This window comes from Doryrhamphus excisus, chromosome 1 (assembly GCF_030265055.1).
Source record: "Doryrhamphus excisus isolate RoL2022-K1 chromosome 1, RoL_Dexc_1.0, whole genome shotgun sequence".
NCBI lineage: Eukaryota > Metazoa > Chordata > Actinopteri > Syngnathiformes > Syngnathidae > Doryrhamphus > Doryrhamphus excisus.
The window spans coordinates 20,822,061-20,833,896 of record NC_080466.1 but is presented as its reverse complement, the minus strand read 5'-3'; the positions used below and the strand labels follow the sequence as shown (position 1 = coordinate 20,833,896).

General features: G+C 39.6%; 1 protein-coding gene across 4 annotated transcripts; it reads right to left on the bottom strand.

The window, feature by feature from the left end:
- Window positions 1-494: 494 nt before the first annotated feature.
- rhot1b (ras homolog family member T1) lies at window positions 495-11,779 on the bottom strand. 4 transcript variants are annotated; one of them, XM_058083406.1, is made up of 20 exons: window positions 11,430-11,779; window positions 10,564-10,622; window positions 10,410-10,491; window positions 10,287-10,330; window positions 10,158-10,211; window positions 10,022-10,074; window positions 8,895-9,003; window positions 8,189-8,290; window positions 7,869-7,967; window positions 7,678-7,786; window positions 7,414-7,534; window positions 7,163-7,247; window positions 6,817-6,962; window positions 6,173-6,273; window positions 5,951-6,081; window positions 4,766-4,849; window positions 4,496-4,618; window positions 4,230-4,432; window positions 2,958-3,080; window positions 495-1,884 (listed from the first exon to the last, which is right to left on the bottom strand). In XM_058083406.1, the coding sequence occupies exons 1-20, from the start codon at window positions 11,464-11,466 to the stop codon at window positions 1,767-1,769; spliced, it is 1,983 nt and encodes a 660-aa protein (XP_057939389.1). In that variant the 5' UTR covers window positions 11,467-11,779; the 3' UTR covers window positions 495-1,766. The 4 variants fall into 4 exon arrangements, with proteins under 4 accessions (XP_057939389.1, XP_057939379.1, XP_057939406.1 ...); XM_058083396.1 differs by having other exon boundaries at window positions 496-1,884; window positions 4,766-4,852; window positions 11,430-11,778; XM_058083423.1 differs by lacking the exon at window positions 2,958-3,080 and having other exon boundaries at window positions 497-1,884; window positions 11,430-11,777.
- Window positions 11,780-11,836: the final 57 nt, after the last annotated feature.

Sequence of the window (11,836 nt, the reverse complement as noted above, 5' to 3'; positions counted from 1 at the left end):
GATAATTGTATTATCATTATCAATATCAGTGAAGTAACAACTGGAGCAATATGATAAAACAGATTCACTTGGGGTGAAATCCTTTGGCGCCACCTGTTGGTTGTATGAACCTTTAGACTTGGGTCTCAAACTCAATTTACCCGGGGGCCACTGGAACTAGGGTTTGGGTGAGACTGGGCCGCATCAGGTTTTCCCAAAAAAAAAAAAAAGGCATTTATTAAAAACAGAAAAATGAATAAACTTTGCTTTGGTTCCGATTTTCTACAAGAAAAGCTCTGATAAAACATTCCACTGTTCTCAAATATCTTAATTTTTATTTTTCTACACAAAATAAGATGAAAAATAAATAAACAAACCAAGAAGAAAATCAATCAGTAATAAATAAATATAATAATAATAATAAAAAAACTGCAAATAATAAAAACTTAAGAAACCACATATAGTTGGTGGGTAGACAAATTATTTTTTTCAGATTAAAATGAACAAAGCATTATTAGAGCCCTGTAGACATGACAAAACACGACTATAGTCACATTTATACTCTTTTTTTTTATTTACAACATATTGCGCAACTGCAGGGTTTTGAGACACATGCTAACTCGCAAACTAGAGAGCTAGCGACCTAAACGGTAGCCTTCAAGTTATTTCCTTTAAACTTAAATAGCCAAAAACTTACCACTTCCACACAGATAGGGAGGATAACTATTAACAGTTATTTAACCTTTAACATGAACATGAATCAAACGTAATAATTTTTTCTGGGTACATGATACCATACAGCATCCATATCAAACTTGCGCGGGCCGCGCTAACATTAAACTTTCATATCAAGGCGGGGGCCTCAAACTAGTGTCCTGCGGGCCACATTTGGCCCGCGGGCCGTGTGTTTGAGACCCCTGCTTTAGACTATTTTCATCAATAGGTACAGCATTTGTGTTAGAATCTGGACCTTTACTGAACCTCTTTAACGAGAGAAAAAAGCACCTATGAAATACAGACTTGAGACACTTAAAACATGTATTTATTGTCAATCCCTCCCCCTCCCCCTATTGCAAGTAGTTGCACATTGATAGACTGTTGTGTCTTTTGCACTATACATACTGTAACTATAAGATGGGACTTCAATGGAGATGTTTTGACATGACATGAGCATGTGGTAACGGTAGCAAACATTGAAGAGAATGATGAAACATGCAAACTAGTATTGCTGAATGCAATGCATCCTAACCTGCTCACAGGTTCAATGTGCATCCACACATTTTGGCCGTGTAAGGCAAAACTCATACTGTCAAACACACGTCATTTACAGTATGTACACTATAGATAATCTTAATATTGCCTCTCTCACGCATAGATTTCAACCAAAAAATAGCCATTTATGTACCATTTACTCTTTTTTTTATCAGCAGCTTCCACAACCTTCCAGTATAAACATATTATATCTATATATTTTTTTGCAGACAACCACATGAAAGCCAAATTATACTTTCAAAAACAAAATTAATAAATATTGCAACTTGCCACACTGAAGAACAGTGTATAGTTTGGAGTGAAAAATTTGTAAGGGTTACAGATTGCACTATATGGACAAAAGTTTTAGGACAGGATGGATGTGCCGTTCCTCATTTGCAGCTTCTACTCTTCTGGAAAGAGTTTCTACAAAATGTCAGTTGGAGTGTGAGGTCGCCATCTTAAAAGTGTGTGATGGACATGAATGCATACATTCGTCCAAAATCTCCATATGCTTTGGGTGGTAATAAGAGTGATCACCGTGCTTTGAGCAGAACTCTGTACATGGCAAAGCCCAGCACGGCAAACACAGTAGCACCGATGCTCGCTCTCAGCCAGAAGGTGGAGCTCTTCAGGTCTGCTTGGCTCATGTGTCTGTGGGACCCAGAGAGAAAGAAAGAAGCATTGGCTGGCTTTGCTTGCACTGCATACAGGACATTTCACCCTTAATAAATACACATCAATGACGGGTTTGGGGTTATAGACGATGGAGATGATGATGAGGCAAATAATAGATGCATGAGAAAAGATTGAGGACAGTCTATCTGAAGACACAGCAGATGAACAGGTTTCAACCAGAACAGAACAAAATAGATTGTAAAGATTAAGGGAAAAAATGAAGGACAAATTCAAGGTAGTGTGATTGGTGACTCCAACAAATGTGTAAGACACAGAGAGAAGCTTAATTAGAAGTTTAAAATGAAATGCTGTTAAGGTTACAGTCGACGCTTAAGGACTTCCACCAAGGCTGCTTGTGTAGACATTTTGTTGATGAATCAACAGAGACATTTCTATGGTGAATACATTTTGGTGCAAATTCACACAAAAAAGGTGAAAAATCCCAATTTCAAAATAAATAAAACCACAAAAATAACATAAATTAAAAAATAAACAAATAAATAAAATAAACAAAATAATTAAAATACAAGACAGAATACAGAGTATTTGGGCCACACATAAGTAGTATAATTGAGAAGTCAACGACCAATAAAATATTTATTTAATAATATTTATGTATGACTTTATTCTAATAACAATCAGACTTAATTTTGTATAATTTTACAGTATTTGTTCTGGATAAAAGTTTTTTTACTGTATTTTCATTTGCATGAAAAACATTCTCATAATCTTATATTTTCATATAATTATAACTAAATTATACAAATAATACTTTGTTATTATGATTTTGACTTTTTTATTTTGAGTGTGGCTGGTACAGAATAAAAAAAATTGGCAATTTAACATGAAAAATCCATTGCTGAAATATTTTTATATTAGGTTGTAATTTGTTGTTCTCAAGTAGGGTCTTATTATTGCATTATTATTGTTTATTGATTAAGTGTTCCAGCCTTGGCGGAGGCCTGTACTCTTGTCGACTCATTTGACAGCATGGATGTGAAAACAGAGAATGAAGTAAAGGCGAGTCGTAAGAAGATTGTAGGGAGGACCTGCGCAGAACAACAGCATGGAGTTTGGCTCTGACCGTCTGCAGCAGCTCAGAGTTGAGGAAGTTCTGACACAAGCAGAAGGTGCACCGGTTACATGTGCACATGCAGCGCAGTCGTGCGTGGCTGAGGAGGACATACACACACACACTCACATACACATACAGCACCCAAGAGGAAGAAAAGTAACTTTAAAGGACGCCGTCTCCAAGGCAGAAATCTACCAAAGAAGTAGTCAAATGTGGTCTTGGTGCTACCAGGGATCAAACATGAATCCCAGGGTGCATGAGTTAGAAAAGGCAGAGAAGTGTGCTAATGTCTGAAGTGAGTGAAAGCAAAGTGGTGAAACATCAGCCATAACAAGCACAACTACAAGATCTTCTTGTGTCCTGTCAATGCACACTGCAGTAAAAAAATATCATGCAGTAGTAACAGAAGAAGAAGAAATATCTCTTCTTAGCCTCCCACCCCTGTAGTTGTAGAAATAAAAGTGATTAATTAAGGCAGGGGTCGGGAACCTTTTTGGCTACAAGAGCCATGAAGGCCAGATATTTTAAAATGTGTATCTGTGAGAGCCATATACATTTTTTTAAACATTGAATGCAATAAAATGTGTGCATTTTTATGTAAGACCAACAGTTTTAGATATAATGGGCTCTAATTATGTAGACCAGGTACACTACCCCACGCCAATGGGGTGTGGCCAGCACACTTTCGCACACTTGTTGCCATTAATACAACTTCTGCTGCTGCATGGTTTTGCACCGTACTCCGTACACATATTTCATTCTTTTGGCCATCTTCGTCAGAAGGCTTGGTTCTGCAGCTTTAGCTAGGTGACTATTTGACTAAAGGAGGAAAGTTTGCATTTACATGTTGACATCTCAATGACCGAGGTAGACTACCGCATTACCCAGTAATAATCGAGTTTTGGTGTTTGACCTGGAAAATATCATCAGGAAAGATGGATATGGTCGGCCGTATTGCAGTAGAAAATAGATGGACGGATTAAAATGCATAAGAAAGTTGTTGATTATTTTTAACAGTCATTTCCGTGATGTTTACTTTAAAATGTTAGCAAAAATACATTTTTATTGTGGTAAGAAACGCTTGAGAGCCAGATACAGTCATCAAAAGAGCCCTACCTGGCTCCCGAGCCATAGGTTCCCTACCTCTGAATTAAGGCATGGCATCTATTAAAGCGGAGGCCACTATATATATGACATTATTACTGTGCCGGCATTCAAGATGTGTAGGTGGCATGTGTGTACTTACGGGTACACGGCCATGGTGGTGAGTTTGGTGTAAATGTCTTTGCTGGGAGCCCCTGCAGTGTTACAAGTGAACGACTGCGGGGGTGGCATTTTGTGCCTCCGACAGAACTCCAAAGGACTGCAGGCATAGAACTGTTTGGTCTCAGGTAGATCCGACTTGGCCGCGATCATCATGCATGGGATCTTGCAGTCAATGAAGTATTGCTACGAGTGGAAAGGAGAAGATTGGGAAAAGAAACAAAAGGAAAGACAGTCACTGAATTCTACCTTGAAGACTTTGGCGCAGTAATCAAAGGAGTAAGGGTTGCTGACGTCATACACCAAGCAGACGATGTCACAGGCCAGGTCGCCGTCAGACAGGTAGTCAAAGTCAGGGAACACTTCATGCAGCTGATGAGAGGCACAACTGATCGTTAGACCCACAAGTGTGTCAGTAAGTGTATTCATAGAATAAGAGGATGATATTGCACTAAAGCATCATTTTTTGCGACATTAAAGCAAAACATTGTCTATGAATCCTAAGAGAGAGGCACTCACTAGAAGGTATTTCTCCTGACCGTAAACATAAGTTGTGCTGATGGCGTAGTAAGATCTGTGTTCATCTCTGATCATCTTTTGTTGCTGCTGAAACAACAACAATAAGAAGTACGTCAAGAGAATATAATAATAATAATACATTTTATTTGTATAGCGCTTTTCAAAATACTCAAAGACACTTTACAGAAGAATAGAGTTGAGTAAAGCAAGTAAACAGAATAGAAGACACACCAAAATACAACATTCATTGGTTAATACACAGTTAAAACATGAGTAAAAGCGGGGAGGGGTGGGGCACAGCAGTCAGATATAAAAAGTTAAACATTAAAAACAGATTTAAAGAGGTGGGTTTTGAGTTGTTTTTTCAAGGTGGGAAGGTCAGGGCAAGCACGGAGTGAATGGGGCAAAGAGTTCCAGAGGGTGGGGGGCAGCGATGGAGAAGGCTCTGTCTCCCCAGGTTCGGAGCTTGGTCTTACAGGGGAGTGCCAGGAGGCTGGAGTCGGAGGAGCGAAGGGGACGCGGGGGATTGTGTGGATGGAGCAGGTCTGTGAGATATGGGGGGGTCAGATCATGGAGGGCTTTGTAGGTGATGAGAAGAATTTGGAAATGAATGCGTTGGGGAATGGGAATCCAGTGGAGGTTTTGGAGGACAGGGGTAATGTGTTCACGGGAGCGGGTGGAGGTGAGGAGGCGGGCAACGGAGTTCTGAATATATTGTAGTTTGTTGAGGGTTTTGGACGGTGTGCCGTAGAGAATGCTGTTGCAGTAGTCGATTCTGGTTGTGATGAATGCATGGATCAGGGATTCAGCGGCAGAGAATGTAAATGATGGACGGAAATGTTGGGCTATGTTCTTAAGATGGAAAAATGCAGTCCGGGTTAACTGTTTGATGTGGGGTTCAAATGAAAGGGTGGGGTCCAGGAGGATACCAAGGTTGCGGATGAGCGGGGATGGAGTGAGGGTGGCGCTGTCAAATTGAAGATAGAAGTTCTGGGTGGGTGTTGTGATGTTTTTGGGACCGATGATGATAATATCTGTTTTGTCACTATTAAGATTGAGAAAATTTTGTTCCATCCAAGTTTTGATATCAGCTAAGCAGTTGGTGAGGGTGGAGTAGATGTTGGAGTTGATGGAGGTGACATATGACATAATCATTCATGTCTCGTCTTTATAATTGAACTTTACCATCAGGTTTCTCCCCAGGAAGGCTTGGAGGAAACCACTCTTGCCGCTGCCAACATCTCCAAAGACGTTGCATCGGAAGACGCCGCGTTGAGTCTGCTTCTTCTGCAAGTCAATCTTCTTATCTCTGGTCACTGCGGGGACAAACGCCATGCACACTTCCCAGGATTAGTTTTACACCGATCCCATGCACGCCTGCAGTCGAGACGTGCATGTGAAAGTTACCGGTAATGGCTGCTGCTTGGGACTCCTGTTCAGCAATGATTGAATAGCCAAGATAGGCCAAATACTCCAGGCAACGCTGGACGTCCAGATAAGTTGTTAACCTGTGCAAAATGATAAAACTTAATATATACAATATATATATATTTCTTAAATATATTTAATTAAATCAACCATAACTTCTGCTAATGTAGAACAAAAATAATTACACAAAAAGTAAGATTTATTCACATTTTTCATAAATAAATTCAAAGAAAATTACTAAAATGAAATGAAAGTTCGGCACAATAAAATTAACTAAATATACACTGTAAAAAATGAAAAAAAGCTAAAATAAAATAAAAGAGAAAGAAGTTACATATAAAAACAGAACAAAAAATATTTAGAAAATTAAAAAAACTAAACATACAAGTAGTTAAAAGTAATTTAACTAAAGCTTAAAAAATAATAATACAACAATACATACACATTACAAAATTAATTTAAATTAAGTCAAAAATATAACCTAAGTAATACTAAAAAATGAAATCCATCAACTTTTTTTAATTCAACACAAAAGAAAAGTACATTAAGTACATTTAATTTTGAATTGTTAATGGTTATTACCTAGTAATGTAAGGTATCGTAATAGAAATGTGGCCACTCACGTCCACTGTGAGAGATATCCCTGGTACGTGATCCAGCCCTGGTCATTGGTGCAGATTGTGTTGTTGACGTCAGGACCCCAGGGCATGTAGGGAAAAACGTCAAACAAGTCGCTCAGCTCCTCAGGTGACAAGGCGCAATCACGGTCCTGACATACACAAAGTCACATGATCACACTTACACTTTCCCCTCTAAGCTTACAGCTAATTCTCCTGTCAACAAGTGAAATCAGGACTCAGCAGGGGGTCACCACTGACCTGCAGGGGGTGAGGGAGCATTTATTTTATAGACAGTGATGCAGACTGAGCCGCTTTGCTGACAGGGCAGAGGTTAAATGGAGGATTATACCTTGTCATGCTTGTCAAAGACACTCTGGAGAAAGAGGTAGGCAGTGTGGTTGAGCTCAGTGGTGCAATCAGGAGGAATTTTCAGTCTGTAACAAAAAAAAAAATGAACAAAGTATGTGAGCTGAAGATAGGAAAAACTATTTAAAGACAATAGTTGGGGAAAAATGGACTGCAAAGAACAATGGAGCAGGGTGGTGTTGATGTGCAAATGAATGTCATCATAATCATAATGTCAACATGAGTGAGACATACGGAGGGAAGAGGTAATCTTGATTTAGCTCCAGGTCGTCATCATATCCGAACCTCCTCAGCACCGTCCATGTGGTTTCATGGCGACCTCGCTGGATGAACAGGGTGTGAAGGAACAGGAAGCCTATAGAAGCAAGTCAAACAAAAAGCACAGTTAAAAAATAAAAAAAAAGAACCATTTTCTAGGACTGCAATCTATTTGTGGTGGTGGTTGATTGCAGCTTGGCTAAGGTTGACTAAACTGTATGTATCCTGTGTTTTATAAACCTTTCAGAGTGAGGCCGTTGTGACATACACCATCAGTCATATTCTTCCTCACAACATTTTTGACGTCCTCCAACGCTTGCGGTTCCAGTGGCATGTTGAAGCATGTTCTCTACGTGGGAGCAAAATGTAGTTTGCTGTTATTGTGATCTTACTGGAATCGTCCATAATATAAGGATACCTATGGGGTTTACCTGGAAGAGGTTGAGCTCGTTATCGTTGAGAATCCCGTCATTATCCAAATCGGACACCTTGAAGATTCGAGTCAACGCTTTTACACAAAGTGGCTTCATCTGAGAACCCAACACGAACAGTCACAAGAGTTACTGTACTGTAGTAATGGAAATAATTACAAAGTAATTACAAAGTCAATGGGATACGATGTACAGTGGAACCCATTTAAGTCGATGCCCCTTGGGCTGGCTGTCGACAACAGCAGTCAATGTTTGGCACTGTGTGCCGGGATTTGATAGGCTAGGGTTACGGTTCCACTGTATTTTTACTTTACACTTACATCTTTATTCTCAGGACAGTAGAGGGGTCCTGTGGGGTGGAGAACTGCCTTTTGGGCATAGTAAAACAGCTCTGAGATGTTCTTCAGATTCTTTGCTGAGCACTGAAAACACAAATGGAAAAATCGATTGTCTTTTTTTGTTTTACACAGTAACACTGGCTTTAATGTGTGGCTCATTTCCTTTAGAAGCGAGTGATGAATGCACTTGGGCTCTACCTGACATGTAGATGAATACACAAAGGAAATGCATTGAGAACAGTCTAATGGCCAGTGTGTGTGCGTGTGTGTGTGTTCGCGCAGGTCCATGTGCCAGGTTAGACCAGACAGGGTATTAACACCCAGAGGATCCGTCTAAGCAGCATGCCTGGTCTGATTATCCCGTCTGGTTAAAACACAACCTGTCTTTGCCATCACTGCTGCAGTGAAAGTAAAAATCAAAAACAACTAAAAATGTAAAAAGAAAGACCTTTGGCTTGATGCATGATACCATTTTCAAAACACACCAACTTTGCAGGCATATTCATCTTGATGAGAATTCACATCTAGAGGCCGTGAGCATAGAAATTGGCTGGGTAGAATATTTATGAAAAGTCACAAAGCTATTTACAGTAGTATGTTCAGCAATATGAAACTAGGTAGGCGTGGCACAACCGTGGCCACAAAAAACAAAAAAACATATCACATTTATCCACTTCTGGTTTCTCACCTCAACACAGGTCTCAATTTCACTGTACTGGTTCATAATGGGCAGGATGGTCTCCATGCTGCTGTGCTCCACTAGGTCCGATTTGTTTCCCACCAGGATGAGAGGAACCCTGAACATATCAACAAACACAGGATGAACAATGTTGAAATGACCTAACGTTTCTTCATACAGGTTGAAGATAATAATAATAAATTTAATTTATAACGTACTTTACATCAAATGAATGATCACAAAGTGCAACAGTTACAATTAAAAAAATAAAAATGAATAAAAGTTAACAGCAAGTGTCACAATAACACAATAAGAACATCAAAAATAAGTAGAGCAGTGGAGGTGGAAATGACCAAAGCCAAACTAACACACACAGTGAACCAAAGACATTAAATATGCATTAAAATCGGCAAGCTATGTAAAAGCTTTTCGAAAAAGATATGTTTTTAAACCATTTTTAAAAACTTTTTTTTTAAAAAAGATGATCGCTTGAGCAAACTCAACACCTAAAATTCAGTTCATCTGGCTCTTAGCCGTGTTCAAGCACGGTATACTTCCATGTACACAGCACGAATGGATTTGAAAAAGGGTCCACACACCAAATAGATAATACACACCAGATATGACTGATAATAGCACAATAGCACAATAAAAATAGCCTTAACAAGAAATAATCGAAGGCTGTGATGAAAAAAAGAAGCAGAGGGGATTGCTAACTAATGTTGCGGTGAGTGCACAATAGTCCCTGTCTTTGTAATATGTCCATCCATCCATTTTCTATGCCGTTACCCTCACTAGTGTCGCAGGGGTATGCTGGAGCCTATCCCAGCTGACTTCGAGTGAGAGGCGGGGTACAACCTGGACTGATCGCCAGCCAATCACAGGGCACATATAGACAAACAACCATTCACACTCACATTCATACCTATGGACAATTTGGAGTCACCAATTAACCTAGCATGTTTTTGGAATGTGGGAGGAAACCAGAGTAGCTGGAGAAAGCCCACACACACACACACACGGGGAGAACATGCACACATGAACCCAGGTCTTCCCGATCTCCTGACCGTGTGGCCTACATGCTAACCACTCTTGTAATATTTGTTAAAGATTAATGTTAAATTTAAAATACACACCTGCTGTCCTTGTCAGTGTTGTCAGTAATGAGTGGGATCCAGTAGCTGGTCACCTTTCGACATAAAAGAATAGAAAGATGTGTTAAAACGACTCGCTTAACTATTAATGTCATGATATATTAGACATAGAAGTCACCTTCTCTATAGATGTCTTGTTGTTGACGGAATACACAATGCATATCACATTTGCCTATGAAAGGACACAGAAGGCCATTAGGTACCTGATGCTGATCTCACCACCTTACTGTAGGTGGGACATACTGACCTTGGAGATCTCCTGAAACAACTGCTCGTCTGTCTGCTCCACTTCTGCATGAGGAAGAGAAAGAAGTGTCATGCTGACAATATGGAAAGGTTATTCAAAAGCCAACATGATGCCTTGACTGACCTGAATAGTCCACAATGTGTGTGGGGACTCTCTCTGGAGTGACATCTGCAGGTATGGTGATCTCCTCAGCTCGGTACGGAACCTGACAAAACATATTCAAATCTGGCTTAATGATGCCGATAATAATATTGACAACAATAATATTCATCCTTACCACAGTTGGGAACTCCTCGCTGACCAGGGACATGATCAGAGACGTCTTTCCCACTTTGGCTATGAATTGAGACAAGGAGGATGATTCTTACACCAATCATTGCACTATTAAGTCTAATCTCTCCACCCATATTGTTACTGTCCATTGAAAAGCATTCACTGTATTGCCAGTTCTAGTTATTTTTCCACTTTTTTCAAAACATTACCAAGTTTGTGTGCATAAAAAACGACAATTGACTAAATTTGAAGACATAGCGAAACATACAGTTTAAATACATACACTAGCCACCACATACTGGAGATAATCTACATAACAGGGCTGTACTTTTTAAATGATAAATACTATTAATTCTATTTAAGGGAGCTTGATTGTATTATTTCATATCTGTTGTGAGGGGGTGTAAAGGCTAAATAATTCTTCTCATTGCACAGTGACAATAATAAAAAAAATAAGCAGTCTTCATAGTGGTGCAATATACATAAAAATACTACAATTGCATTGAAAATTCAGATAAAATTCAGATGAACTACTTTTGACAAATCAAAATGCAAAATAAACTTCAATCAATGCATTTTAAACGGGTCAGCCGTTTGTGCACATATTAACAAAGTCTTTTCATTTACTGTGATACTATGTAGTATCACATTCTGAGCTTAGCACTGTAAAATTAAAAACATGGGATTAACATGGGATTGTAATCATACGCCAAATGTTGTAAAATAAATAAAATACTCCACAACCAAGCAATCATTTGTATGATGATAACCCTGTATTGGATCTCACTGGACTGTGCAAGTGTGCCTAATGCAGATGGGACACATCAACCACAACGGTTCATGCAAAATGAATTAAAAGGGTCCACTCACGCTCCCCAACGAGTAAGATCCTCACGTCCTTGCGCATCGTCGCCGGAGTCAGGATCACCCACACCACGACCGTGTTTGTGACACATGTATGCTCCTGTGTGCATGGAGGATGCACACACAGCCAGCTATACCCGGCCCGGTTAGCTCGCAATTTAGCTAGCTGCTACTAGCTATGTCCACAGCACCGACACATACCAGCCTGTATTCATGGGTTAAATTCTAGTGAAATATAATACAGTATTTATAATAGAAACACCTTTTATGTTCCGCCTGACACTGAGCCACAAGGTGACGTAGAGCCTTTATGTGTGTGTGCTCATCTTGCTAATCGACGGTTGACAGCATCAGAAGGCGTTAGCTAGGCTTTTTGGCCACGCCCCTTGAAAAAATCAGCTGACCAAGAGGGG

What these genes read in the sequence shown, in the direction of transcription:
- rhot1b (XM_058083396.1), bottom strand. Translation starts at nt 11,466, where the DNA reads ATGCGCAAGGACGTGAGGATCTTACTCGTTGGGGAGC. An exon ending in ACGAGCTCAACCTCTTCCAG is followed by an intron (nt 7,787 to 7,868) that starts GTAAACCCCATA and finishes GCTCCCACGTAG; the next exon opens with AGAACATGCTTCAACATGCC. An exon ending in ACCACCATGGCCGTGTACCC is followed by an intron (nt 3,081 to 4,229) that starts GTAAGTACACAC and finishes TGTCCTCCTCAG; the next exon opens with CCACGCACGACTGCGCTGCA.